The sequence below is a fragment of the Parus major genome, chromosome 13, assembly GCF_001522545.3.
Source record: "Parus major isolate Abel chromosome 13, Parus_major1.1, whole genome shotgun sequence".
In the NCBI taxonomy this organism is placed as follows: domain Eukaryota; kingdom Metazoa; phylum Chordata; class Aves; order Passeriformes; family Paridae; genus Parus; species Parus major.
The window spans coordinates 13,289,343-13,302,126 of record NC_031782.1 but is presented as its reverse complement, the minus strand read 5'-3'; the positions used below and the strand labels follow the sequence as shown (position 1 = coordinate 13,302,126).

Sequence of the window (12,784 nt, the reverse complement as noted above, 5' to 3'; positions counted from 1 at the left end):
CTGTATACTAAAATCCTCCTCTCCTTTGGGACTGCTTTATCATTTTATCAGATTAATTAAAACAGTAGTTTTAGCATAGAACATCACAGTTTTCTATTCACACATTTGCCATTAGGTGCTTACAATTTATTGATCTGAGACTCATCATAGGGCTTCTCTCAGAACTGAATCACATAAGAAGATGGTAACTCACAATTGTTAATAGATAAAAAAGTACACATAAAATAACATACAAATTAAGAAGATTTTTTTGTCTTTTATGTGTTGATCTGGTAAGCTCTTGCTGTTCTCAAAGGAAAGCAACTTCACTGTACTAGAACTCTAATTTTGAGGTGCCATGCATTTATTTTCTTAATTTATAATTAAAAATCTGTATTTTGTGTCTCTATTTAAAAAAAAAACAAAAAACGAAACCCCTAACTTTTAGGGATATTCATTCAGCCCTTCCTCTAAGTAAACACAGCTCAAACAATGTCAATAATAGTGATAAAATTTGAGGAGGTAAATAAAAACCTTAAAAAAATACATGGTTGTATCTACATGTGCTTCATTCCAGCACATGTGGCTGTTCAGGTTTTCAGATGGAATAGCACCTACAATAATGATGTAAAAATTATTAATCTCATAATATGGAACTACCAACAGCCTTGAAGTTTTTCTTTGGTTTTTGTAATCTCACTGCATTTCTTTCTCTAGATGAAGTAATCTTAACTTTGCTCTCCAGCATCATCTACTGGAACATCAGTAAAATGCTGCTATTTCTATTAATCACCCATTTAACATCTAGTAGGGCAGAGTTAGGCAATGCCAAAAGCAGAGAAAAATGCTCTGCAATTCAGATCCTGCATTCTGGGCTCAAGCACATCAAGGTGGCTCAGCTTCAACCTTCCACTTTTCTGCCATTTCATAAGGACTAAAGTCTTCATGACTAATTCCTACCAGAATTCATTTACCACTTATACTCAGATATGTTTCATTTAAATCACAAAATATCATTTAAAGTACCACATTACATCCAGGACTGCCATTTTTGTCAGAGAAGTTACTCCTAATTTCAGTTTGATCCAACATGAGCTGAAGCATAAAAAGAACTTGGAAGAACATATAGAAAGGTTTTGAAAGGTGAAACAGAGCTGGAGTGGCAATTCCAATGCCAAAAAAAATAAACAAGTTCAGCAAAACCATAGTTAGAAAGTAAAATTATCCACAGGAAAACAGTGAAACATTTACAAGTTCTGACTTAGAATATTCAGGAAAATAAATAAATAAATAAATAAAAAATAAAAAAAATCTAAAAATTTGTATGAGGATGAAAGTGTACAGTTAACTAGCACTGCAGGAAGGGCTGGAAGTGCCCCTTCAGTGGGGGAGACTCTGCCTCCCTGGGGCTCGGTCCCTCTCAGCTGGGGCGCCTGGTCCCTGCCCTTCTTGTCCGAGCATCCCCTGCGCACACGGCGCTGCCTGGAACGCCAGAGCTTCAGGGGATGCAGCAGGACCCAGCCTTGGGGGGAACTTACACTGAGACCAAAGTCCTCAAGGAAACAGATTCATTTCACCCTGCAGGGAGCTCATCTGTAGGTCTGCACCACGAAATGCTGCCTATCAGACGGTGTTTGCAGCTTACCAAGTTAGCTTTTCCCAGCTCTGCTCAGAGCCAGCCAGCAAGTGCTCCACTTTACAAATAACTCTGATCACTACAACACTATTTGCTTTCTTTCCAAAATCCTAATAATGGTCTAACTACCCTTGACTGCTTGTTCACTCTTTGGTGTGACAATAAAATTCAGAGTATCACGGATGCTCAGAATCCCTTCCTCCTATTTTGAGTCAGTTTGCTGATACAGAGAGCAACTGTAAAATGCAGGGAGAGAAAAAAAAGCACCAAAGCCAGTGACAACCAGAAACAGGCGTCCCAATAGTTAAATATTCCAGTTGTGAATAAAAAGGACTCACTAAAATTATTTTTGCCTTTGGAATCCCTATAAAATCTTAATGTATTTTTACAGAGAATAAAAGGGCACGTTTCCCAAAACCAAAAACCCTCTAGGCTATAGAATTTTATATTATCACAAGACTTTAAGTTCATAGGCTTTGCCAGATAAATTAGCTCCTCTCAATAACTGTTAAACAGAAAGCCCTTTATTGTAATCCAAGTGCACTTGTGGACAGCACTTTCAGAGTTAACTCCATTTGACAACTGACATAAATCCATTATTCTAATTTGGTGATTGCTTTACTAAACACAGATGCATTTTATGAGTTTTAGTCACGTATTTCATTCAGGATGCTACTTAATCTCAATTTACAAAACATAAACATGAAATAGGTTTTACAGTATGTCTAAAATGGTACAGCTATTCATCTGATAAAATGCCAGGCAAACATGCCATATTCACCTAGACCTAAATTCAATGCTAGATTTTACCTTACACAATAAATAGTAAATAAATATTTTTTTTTTAATTGAGCTGTTGCAATCAAATTGCAGAATGCAAGCTCCCTGAGGGTTGTAAGACTCTAAAGCTTTCCTTATACTGAGATTTCAGCACTGAATTTAACCTTAAGCAAAGTCCAGCTTTCACAAAAGCTGGCTCTCTGATTTATTTTGATACACAGAGAGAACGGAGGAAAAAAACAAGCACTCATTGTGAATCCAGCATCCTCAGAACCCCATCTCTAATTCGATTTATAGCACAGACTTTACATCTTAAACAAAAGGAATCTGATACAACCCCACTGCTGCCTCTTGCTGCAGTTGCCTGTCTCAGTTAGAGAAGGCTGAAAATCCTCCGCTCCGACCAAGCACTCCATCAAACATTGGGATCCAGCCACTTCTTACCTGCCTCAGCTGAAGGCTTCCTTCCCTTGTTAGCAGTATGAAGCATCCTCCAGCCTTCCCAATCCTTAGCACCGGCCTCGAATTGCACAGCCAAGTCCCTTTTTCGCGAGAAAACGCTTATTGAAAGTGATTAGTTTTTGTTGTCCCTTTTAAGTCCGTCCTGCGGGAAAAAGCCGGGGAGCGATGTGACGCCACCTTTTAATCTTTTGCGAGAGTGAAAAGGCAGAAAAGGAGCGCTCGATCAAACTGAGCTTCACACATGACTAAAACTCGGCAGAGAGGCTGCGAGCTCTGGCTGAAGCACCACTAGGCGTGAGTGTAAGAACAGAGAAGAGGGGAGAGTCAATGAAATGTGACAACGTATGTGCATCAAAGACGGGGAAAAGGGAGAGAACAATGAGAGAGAGATCGCGACAGCAGCGAAGGAAGGAGGAAGAATGAGAATGGGAGGCAGAATAAGCCGGAGGAAAAGAGGAGAGTTTTGAAGCAAAGAATTCGCAGAATAAAGCCAAAGTGTCTGGCAGCTTCTGTTTTTATCTCAGTGAGCATGACATACTGCCTCTCTCATTTAGCAACACACTCTTGTCTCTTCCAGGTTTGAAAACTGAGATAATCACAGTGTGTGCCTGTTTGCGCCTGACTGGCACACTTGTGTGCACTATACCTGAGATGCCCCCCGACCATCTTCTGCAGATGCATTTATGTGCAATTAAGTTCATATATTCATTAGGAGAGACACCTCCCCCCACCCCCAACAAACAGGAGCTGCTGATTTCTGCATTAATTTACAATATAGTTTAACTGGCAGATGGAATTCTACTTATAACTACTAACAAACTGCCACTGGTAAACAAATGACTGAACAAATGTTTAATGTTGATAACTGAGTTATCATAGCAACAAAACATATTAGCGTTGATAAATCTGTTTTTAAGGAAGGGTATTACAGACACTTTATTTTATTTAGCCTGGAATTTCTAGATGAAGTTGCTCTAAGTGGTAGGAGAAGCATAAACTTGACCCAGAACTAACATTTTTAAAGGAATGCATCAGAGATATGTTCATATTTCCAATGTTTTTAAAAAGCAATTACAAGCTAAAACCCAAATTTAAAATTTCAAATCTAGTTTTGAATTCCTACCCATCTAGAAAAGAAGTCCTCATGGAAGTAGGGTTCATTTTTGTGTAAGATGGGGATGGGATGTGTATGGATTGTTTGGGTCTATGGTAGGTTTTTTTTCCTAACTACAACAGGTAACATGATTTGCTTTGTTCATACCTTCTGCTTTTACATGGTCAAGGCAAATGGGCTTTTTGCCAGCTGGAAACTGGTCAGCTGGCCCAAAGCACACAAGGTCCCTGTCTGCAGAACTGACACAAGCCCACAACCACACCTGGATTTACTTGGAGCCAACATGCAACAGGAACAAACCTTAAAAAAGATATATTTTCTTTGCAGCACCACCCTATTTGTGCTATTGGATCCTCCCACCTCAACTGCACTAGGGAAAAGACAATGCCAATAGCTTAAGATGCTGGAAATCTGAATCTGGCCCTGGACTGTGCAGAATCGTCTGGAGATACTCAGGTAGCCTACAAGAATATTTCAACAGCTTTACATAACTTGGTATCCTCTTTTGTAAGGGTTTTCCAGTTCCAGAGAGGAGGTTATAAAGATGAGTTCACAAATGATTATCAGGGAATCTGGGGTCAGTTTCAACCCCAGGTAATTCTTTATCATTTCTATACCATAAGACTTGTAAGAATTGACATTTTTCTGTGAATGTTTGCCTCCAGAATCTCACCAAAAAACCATCACAGTAAGCTCTGGACAGGTGGAATCCAGTTTTCATATCTGTATAGCAACACTTGCAAAACAACCCTTTAAACTTGCAAACCCCAATCTATTGATAAATTTGTGATTGCTTCAGCATTTCACCTCTTATTTTTTGTCTCCTGGGGACTGGGAATCCACTCTTAAATACAGATCCATGACAATCAGATTCTCACTAACCTTCTTAAGCAGCCTTCTTAAGCAGAATTGGAAGTTACCATAAGGACAAAAATATTAATGAGAGCAATGGGCTTTTATATCTCTCTGTATGTGTATCAATGCACCACTAGCTGACCCAGCACAGGAGCAGTTTGTGTGAGGGATAAAGAATTCCTTCCTTCATGTTCTGCTGCTGTAATGAGCCCAGTGGATTCCTTATACAGTTTTAAGCCTCCTGTTTTGGAAATTAACACCACCTGAAATTTCAGGGGGACAGAAAGATGAGAAATAGAGAATTAGAGAAAACAGAGATGAGAAATAGACATCCATGAGTTTAGTTATTGCATTTTTTTTTCCCAGAGTATTATCAGTAAATACTGTAAAGGAACTGCCTCACTACCTTTTGAAAAGAAAACATGCAAAAGTAAGTGCCAAGTGCTGTTAGAAGCTCCTCTGCCAATGCAGTGAGTGCACAGGCCTGTGTACTCATAAAATGAGCAACAGGAACAATTAGGGGAGAGATCTTTCCTGTTTCCCATTCATCTTTCTCACCCTTACTGGTAAATTGCTTTTCTCATGCAAGCCTTGATAAGAAGTTTCCCCGTCTCTTACAATGTACTAGATTGTATTCATGACAACTCTCAGGAAATGCAAACACATACATACTTCTAGAAGTATTTATTCATTCTCACAGGCCTATCTTCGAATTCACAATGGAATCAAATGGCAGCATTTGCATCCAAGGTCAACAAAACACTTGAAAACATGCATGCATCTTGTTTGTTTTCACGAAAGGCATAGGACTGTGTGGCTAAAACCAAACATGAGCTTATACATTGAAGAAAATAAATTGTTTTCTGCAAGAACTGACCTTGTGTTTGAACTAAAGTGTTTGGACACTGAACTGCTTGACTCCTTACAGCTCCAGTAAGCAAGGCAAGTCATTCTCCTATGGAAGTCACTCTACAATCAGCCACACTTCCATAAGGCAGGAGAGGCTTTGATGAACATGAATGAGAACACTGTATTTTACTTCTTTTAAATGTGCTTCCACTTAAGCTTCCTCAAGCAGTACTCCAGGAGCACACCAGCACCACACCAGTGAACATTACAAAATAACCACACACAGAAACCTACTAGCAATGCCATTTTGTGCAGATAGAAATAGCTGATTTCCAGCCCTTTTCTTGCACTATCACCATTACAGAGAAAATAACTAAACCACAGCTTTCTCCTCAATCTTAAATGAAGAAGCCAAGTTGAAGTTTAATCACAAAAAACCTCTTGGTACTTGTCTACTCTGCTAGAAATCCGGATTGTTCTCCTGTGGGTTTTAGTCCACATGCAAACACATCCTCAGTGACCTCAGACTTCTGGAGCAACAGAACAATTTTAGAACATTCACCACCCTGTGTTGTTTCAGTGATGTTGAATCCAGCCCCATCCCCTACAAGCCTCTCTCAGGAAAACACAGGGTCTTCCAGGACATGGAGATCACACAGCACATGACAAGAGGTACAGTGGCAAATGACAATGACAGAACTCACACCTATCACAGGTGGTTACTGGCCAGAAACACTCATTGACTTGGGAGTTGAAGGAAAGGCTCTGGTTATGCAGAAGGGCCAATGGCCACTTTCTATCAGCAATATCCTTCTGAATTTTACATCTAGCAAAGACTTCCTTCGTCAATTATCTAGTTGGGTGACACAAACACAAAATTAATTTTCCCAGCCTTTTGGTTTTGTTTCTTCTGTTTCAGACCTGAAGACAGAACTGAAGAGAGCATCTATTATTTTTTTTTTCAGATACATCTGTGGGTTTAATAAAACATGCCACCTTCTTCTCCCAAAACCCTGTTTCAATAATACCTTTAGATCTCTAACACCACAAGCACTATAAAATTATAAGGGCACAGTGTGGCCCTTCATCTCTTCCCAGCCTCCATTCCCTAGAATGGATCTGTTCCCTGCTCAGAGGGAATACAGGAGGATCACAAGGGCTAGAAGAAAGGCAGAGCATACACGAAAATCCCTTTTGTCTTATATTGCCTATTCTTAACTTCCCAGCACCCAATTTACAACGAGAAATGAAATTGGTGTGGTAAAAGAAGCATCAGGATCAGACATAATTTTACTGGTACAAGAGAGGCACAAAATAAAGGCCTTACACAAGCCTAAGGTACAACATCCTGGAAGGGTGAAGAACAACTGTGATGCTATTGCTGGTATGAATAATAAAACCACTTAAACACTGCTTTTTGAGCATAACTGAATACATGTGATAGCATCATTATAAATTAAAACTGTTTATGACCTCCATTTGGTCCAAACAGTACAACCTTACTCACTATATGCATGGTTGGACAAATTGATCTACAACTGCCCGTGTTACACGATGGAAGGGATAGCCAAGTGTTCTGAAAAGGAAACAAAAAGAAAACCCCAGCAAAAGCAGCTTATAATGACTCATGCAGATTTCTTAATGGCTATTGAAAATAATCTTTGATACCTATCATTGTCAACTCAGTAAGTGATAATAACTAATACCTAAGTTATTATTTTATTTACATAGTTAATTTCTACTTTTCTCTATTCCATGAAAATAAGTGTTAATATGTTTTGAAACCAATCATTTCATGAATGAATGGAAATCAGTACTTCTATAAATTCTGCTAAAGTACTATAATAGGAGATAATCAGTATGTTGTTGACTATTTGGGTACAAAATTTTTAAAGAACATGTAAATCCACCCCACCCTCGTATTTATTTGTAAAACCATAGAGGAATACGCATTAAAACAACATTTCAAGAGTCAGACTTCCGTGGCACCAACTTGTTGTCTGCTTCATACATTTCCATTTAGAATTTTTTCTCCAATTACAGTCACATGCTAAGGCCTTTCAAGTCTCCTCAGTACCTCAAACAATTCCTGAAGTATCTCCCACAGAAGATTTACATTTTTTAAACCAGCAGTAAACCGATTACTTTCATCTGCGCCTAAACGGCAGCCAGTTCACGTGAACCTCCTGTGCCTCAATTAACATTAGGGATGGAAAGAATAATTTACCTACAAGGTTCAGATGTGCCTGATTTCTTCCTGCCACGGGCTGAGAGCTCCTCCACGCTCTGCAGGCACGTTCTGCTTGCAAAGACAAAGGCTGGCTTCCAGGAGAGCGCTGCGAGGCTCCTAAAGCATTTTCTTCACAACTAGGTAATTTAAGTTCTCTACATGAAATACAAATCTAGGCTGAGACAACAGAGCTCACAGCTTCACTGTGCACAATTTATGTCAGAGTACAGGGCAACACACTTAGAAACTGAACAAAGCCTAGTTTTACTGCCCAGTCCCCTGAATTAATATGCAACATTCATGCCTTAAGTATACCCTTAGGCATTCTCTGAGCCACAGCTTTGAAGATGTGTTGGTTTCCTATGCACTAACTTGACCTATATTCAGGCTGACTTCTATTCTGAGGTTATTTCTGCTGTGAATTCAGTTCCAGCCTCTATAGACACTGCTTTGCTACACCTATGATATAGATGGCAAAAAGAAGGATGTCAACAAATTAAAATGCCACCGCTGTCATTGCCTAATAACCAGGGTAATGAAAAAACTCGTCTTTTTCTGTGAGCTGATCTTGACACAAGCACATTTCCTTGATAATGTGGAAGCAGAGAACCAAATCTATAAACCTTTTAAAATTATTTGCTTCTATGTCAGGATCCAAAGACCTGCTGCCCTGCTGGAGCCAAGTTTTATCTGTGCCATGAGCCAAGAATGCCAAAAACCTGCAGGAGATGACCAAAACATGGAGGCAGGGAAATTATGAACTTTTTATTTTCAGAGTAAAGTTACATGATAAAAACAGAAAATTGTCTCTCTAATAACACCACAGAGGAAATGAAAAACAGCAACAAAGGTGTTACTTTTTTAAAACTTGCTCCTGTTTACTTGTGTTCTGATCCACAATTTTTGTACCAGAACCCCATTTTTCCACTATATTTAGCACAGAGGTCTTACAGGATTAGGTCTACACCTTACTAACACCTGACAATTCATTAACTGCTTCGGGCTGTTTCATGTAATGCTCAAGAGGACCTGTATACCATAACAGAACCCCTAAAATTCCAAGTATAAACCAAGATTTTCAAGCCCTCTGAGTTCACAGCTCAAAGACCTCTTGAGAACTCGGAAGACTTCACTCCTTCCCAGGTATCCCAGAGCTGTGATGAGCAGGAACACTGCAGGGACTGCTAAAGCAGCAATGCCATAACAACAGGGTACCAAACCCACAGCAGTCCTACTCACCACATGAGTCAAGAGCTTCTTTTATTAAACACTTTCTTGTTGCCTCTAGACTATGACTCAAGCCAATGAGTTGATAAGAAAAAGGTTCAGGAAAGTTTGGTTTACTCCCCATCTGTTTTGGTACAGCACATGGAGGAAAATTCCACCAAAAGGGTTGATGTGGCATAAAAAGCACCCTTAATTTGGCATTTCCTCAGCTCTCATCAGACAGAGGATACTGGTTTTGGTGAACCTGTGGTAAGAACCACAACAGCTGCTCCTGCCTTTATCCCTGTCATACCACTAAGAAAGTGCACACTGAAGCAAAAGAAAAAAAAGATAAAATTGGTAAATATGAAGTGCTGATTAGAATGTTGAGAACAGCAAGAGCTTGACATGATTGACTCTTAGGAACTTTAACTTATAGTATTTTAAGTAAACTGTTAAAAAGTGACAGAAATTTCAAAAAAACATATGCCTATTAAAAATGCTATAAAAAATGAGTATGACATTACATTACAGATGATTAAAATGTAAAAAAAAATATTTAAATGCACATTTTAGGTCTGGTTTTACGATAACTGTTTCACAGTTTTGAAATGCAACCAGACCAGATATAAATAGCAAGATATGGCTTTTTAGATATATTCAGTCTCTTAAAATTATCGATAATAAGTAATATTCTGCATTTAAGAATGATCCCAATTTAATAATAACATTCTTCTTTTTTTCCCCTAGATGTTTTTTTTCTTTAGAATATACAGACTTTGATTCCATGGAAACTCAATTGAGACTGTGCCACATCTTTCATACAGCTGACTAAGAGCATGAGTGAACTATCTGGCTGTTACTTGAAATGTTCTTCAACTTTATGAAGACAGACTCATTAAAGCAAAAGTCTTCCCACAAACAGTTTCCGAAAAGTGAAAAAGTAATTAACACAAAAAGAAGAGAGAACTATTTTTACTTTTACTATTTTTCACCCAGCCAGTTTAATACAGGCATTGTCATTTTTGACGTGCTCTCTCCTGTGACAAACACGAACGCAATTCAAAACTTTACTTATCAGCCAACGCTCTTTTACAATTTACCTCATCCTTACTTATGAAATCTGGGATAAAATGGTACAATTTCAGGTACTGAATACCTAAAAAAAAACCTCTGGAAGCTGCCAGGAATAGATATTAACTACGCTATACAACGTAACAGAGTCACCACATACACTTCCCAGAAAGTTCTCATCTTAATGCACACCAAAAGCACAACCATTAAGGACAACAATTTTGTAAAAAAACCCCAACAAACCAAAACAATAAAAACACAACTACAACCCCAAACACACAACAACAACAAACCCAAACAACAAAGCAGACAGACAACCTTATAGTGCTCAAATTGTCTAATAACCTTCATTTCCTCTTTCCCTGAGCCTCCTGTTTGGTTTTTTCCTCTCCATTTTTCTCCATTTAAAGTGTGCCTGTTGGACTCAATGGAGAAACACTTGGATCCCTGATGAAATTTTATATAACCTCATTCATTACAGATTTTTCTGCTGATTAAGGTTTCAAAGTAACTATAATAATATAAAGCAATACCATGCTGCTGCTGTTTTGGGGGTTTTTAGCATAAAGGAAATGAGTGAAGCCAGACAAAGCATAAATCATAAAGCATAATATCAGCATTCTGTTGCCCTTATCTCTACTGTAGCACCTAGTTTATGTTTCAACTAACAGGTTTGCTGTCAGCCAAATTCACAGACTATTAATTGTCATCAACCAATACATGTTCATGACAAAGAAACAAAATGTGTGAAGAAGCACATAGTACTGTGAATTTCATTTTCAAAATGATTCTCAGTGTGTTAAGAATTAGCAAAACCCATCGGAATATCATAAGTAATGTCTGACCCAACACCTAAATAGTTCCAACACATCTTCTGCTGTTCATCAGAATGGAAATATTTCTTTATGTTTATCAAGAGGTCTTTTAAAAACAATGAAAGGATGTTATTTAAATACTTTCAATACCCGCTGATGCTTAAAGACCACAAGATAAATCAAATGTTTACTATAAAGACAGCAGGAAGAAAGTTTTAGTCCTGGATAAGCCACCCAACACAAAAGACACAAGCATTTTTCTTATGGTTTTGAAATGCCATCCAGGGAAGAACAGCAGACAGCCTTGCATTTCTGGAGCCTCACACCACCCTCGTGTAACTCTGGCTGTGGTGGTGACCCAGGTGTGTTTGGGCTGCACAGACCAGCTCTGGGGGGGCCCAGGTTCCAGGGGTGGAGAGCTGGAAAGTGACAGTGCCTGTTCCCCACCTCAGCTGACACAGTGAACACAACCACTGCTCTCCACTGCAGGGACACCTGGGCAGGGAAGTCACAGCCCTTCCCCACTGCCCAAGCACGTCCATCAGGAGGCTGCAGGCAGCCCCTGCTCCCCTCAGACCTTGCCCAGCCACACAGCCATGGTACCTGTAGGGCAGGTACCTGCAGTACCACTTGCAGGGCTTCACCTCATCTGAAGGTCTCAAAGCAGCTCATGGAATTAGCTCTGCCCTCTCATACTCTGAGAAACCTTTTCTTACCGAGATGGCTGCTCAGAGGTACCCCAGTGACCCACCTCTGCCAGCAGGGTCAGCAGGGAGGCTGAGCCTGCCAAACCAGAGCTGTGCCACTCACTGACCCAGTAACACAGCTACAAGGTTTGTTATGAATGACATCAGGTACTTACTGAACAGCAAGTAAGAAGGATGCCACTGCTGGAGCTGCTGAGCTTCCAACACAGTGCACTGCCCCCAGAGCCATGAAACTGAGCTCAGCACTCATCTGGACAGGTGGCACCCACACCGAGGGATGGATGGGAGCTGGGGCTTTCACTCCGGGGACGTTTCTCTCTAATGCAGCACTTGCTGGGGCTCTGTGCAGCCCGAACCTCCCTCCACACAAAGGTGTGCAGGACACAGAACCCAGTGCTCCCTCTCCTGCTGCCCGGCCCAGCTGTGCTGGGGAGAAAAGCCAGGAGAAGACAGAAATTCCGAGTTTTGCTCTGGCTGTGGGCTTTTTTTATATAATTACAGAATTGTCTGGGTCGGAGGGGACCTTAAAGATCATCCAGTTTCAATCCCCCTCCTGTGGGCAGGCGCACACCTCCCAATTGAGGTTTTCTGTCGGTTGTTTTGGCTTGATGTTTTTTAGGGGAAAGGGAAGGAGCGTCGTTGCTGTATTTGTTTTTCCCCTGGAGCTTGCCCGAGCAGCCCGGTTCCCGAGGCCATGCCCCATCCCCTCCCGGCATCGGGCAGAGCCCGCGGGTCCCGGCACAGCCCGGCCGGGAGACGGCCCTGGGGGAGCGGGGGATGCCCCCGCCACGGGGCTGCGGACGGGCCGGGACACACCGCGCACAGCCGGACCGGGATGGGACAGCGGGATGGGACAGCGGGATGGGAGAGCGGGATGGGACAGCGGGATGGGACAGCGGGATGGGAGGGACGGGATGGGACAGCGGGATGGGAGGGACGGGGGATGCGCGGAATGGGAGATGAAGGGGTGGAGATGCGCGGAATGGGAGATGCACAGGACGGGGATGGACTGAACGGGAGATGTGCAGGACGGAGATGCGCAGGACGGGGATGCACGGGACTGGAGATGCACAGGAC

The 12,784-nt window shown here is 41.0% G+C and overlaps 1 protein-coding gene across 12 annotated transcripts in view; it reads right to left on the bottom strand.

The window, feature by feature from the left end:
• TENM2 (teneurin transmembrane protein 2) overlaps nt 1-12,784 on the bottom strand; it is a 478,752-nt gene that overhangs the window by 330,789 nt on the left and 135,179 nt on the right. For 2 of the 12 annotated variants that reach the window (XM_033517651.1, XM_033517652.1), the window contains exon 1: nt 2,840-3,393. The exons of the other annotated variants lie outside the window; for them this stretch is intronic. In XM_033517651.1, coding sequence (XP_033373542.1) covers nt 2,840-2,885 — 46 coding nt within the window. In that variant the 5' untranslated portion in view covers nt 2,886-3,393. Of the gene's footprint in view, nt 1-2,839; nt 3,394-12,784 lie in introns of those variants that run through there. 12 annotated transcript variants of the gene reach the window in all.